This window comes from Colletotrichum tamarilloi (assembly GCF_030869305.1).
Source record: "Colletotrichum tamarilloi strain Tom-12 chromosome Unknown Scaffold_599.1, whole genome shotgun sequence".
Classification (NCBI taxonomy): Eukaryota; Fungi; Ascomycota; class Sordariomycetes; order Glomerellales; family Glomerellaceae; genus Colletotrichum; species Colletotrichum tamarilloi.
Genome location: NW_026849981.1, coordinates 1 through 1,029, shown reverse-complemented (window position 1 = coordinate 1,029; position 1,029 = coordinate 1). Strand labels below are relative to the sequence as shown.

Sequence of the window (1,029 nt, the reverse complement as noted above, 5' to 3'; positions counted from 1 at the left end):
TCATCAGCTTTAACTCTTGAGGTAGATAAGCCCTCGTAGTAAGCCAATAGTAGGTCGACAGCCAGTTTTGGCGTCAGGTCACGAATGCTGTATATAACAGGATGGTCCATGAGTCCCTTTGCAGCCTTGCGTATACGTCGCACCAAGTCACACACTGAACGTCACCATGGAGATCTGGGCGTTTGCCAATCTGTACACTACTCCCCCTACAGTCGGTACCGTTCAGTCGCCCTCAAGCACGGTGACTGAGCTTCCTCAAATATGCACTTGTGCCTCGGAAGGGGACGTGTCAACCTCGACTGCAGCTCATACGACTGCAGCTCATACTACTGCACTTCCCAACAGGCTGGAATCCTCCCATAGATTCTGGAACACTACTATCGACCACAATACATCGAGCATCAGCACCGCGATCAGTCTTGTTACAGCGACGTCTGGTGGTGATGTTCAACCGTCGTGGACCTACCATAGACCGACGGCGCACACGACCTCAGCGATCCCCGTCAGCGCAACCAGTTCACATGGCGCCGGCTGTGACCACCTTGCAGCCTTTTTCATCTTCTTCCTCGGTGTATACGTATGGGACCGGTTTTGCTAGACCCACTTGCCGCTTTCCAGCGACCACGAAGACCAGAAGCTCACGCAAGAGGGGGAAGTGATTGATACTATGTAGGGTGGACGCGTTCTTTGGCTTGGTCCAATGAGAGGTGCGAGGTATTTTCTCTTGGTGCGCAATTAGATCTCTCGTATTGGTATACTGCATCCATCGTGCGATATCAGGTGGGGTGAAGGCTGTTCGTTTTGTTCAACCCATTGAATGTTAAATGACTACCCAGATCGACTTATCTACTGTTCAGAAGGATGTTGACGGCGGCACCGCAAAAGTCTTGATTGAGTGACTACATTTCCCTTTTCCAGGCCCTGCAAGCGTTGTTCCATCCTCTGTGAAGCTCCATCACATCTGAGAAACCAGTGCTCAAGGGCAAGCCCGAGGGAAATACAAGTTTTTTAAACGCACCAAATCCAAAA

At 50.8% G+C, this 1,029-nt stretch overlaps 1 protein-coding gene across 1 annotated transcript; it reads left to right on the top strand.

Moving 5' to 3' along the window:
• Window positions 1-166: 166 nt before the first annotated feature.
• On the top strand, window positions 167-598 carry CTAM01_17395 (uncharacterized protein; the record flags this gene model as incomplete). Its single annotated transcript, XM_060533379.1, has 1 exon — window positions 167-598. The coding sequence occupies one exon, from the start codon at window positions 167-169 to the stop codon at window positions 596-598; it is 432 nt and encodes a 143-aa protein (XP_060372043.1).
• Between the last annotated feature and the right edge of the window lie 431 nt (window positions 599-1,029).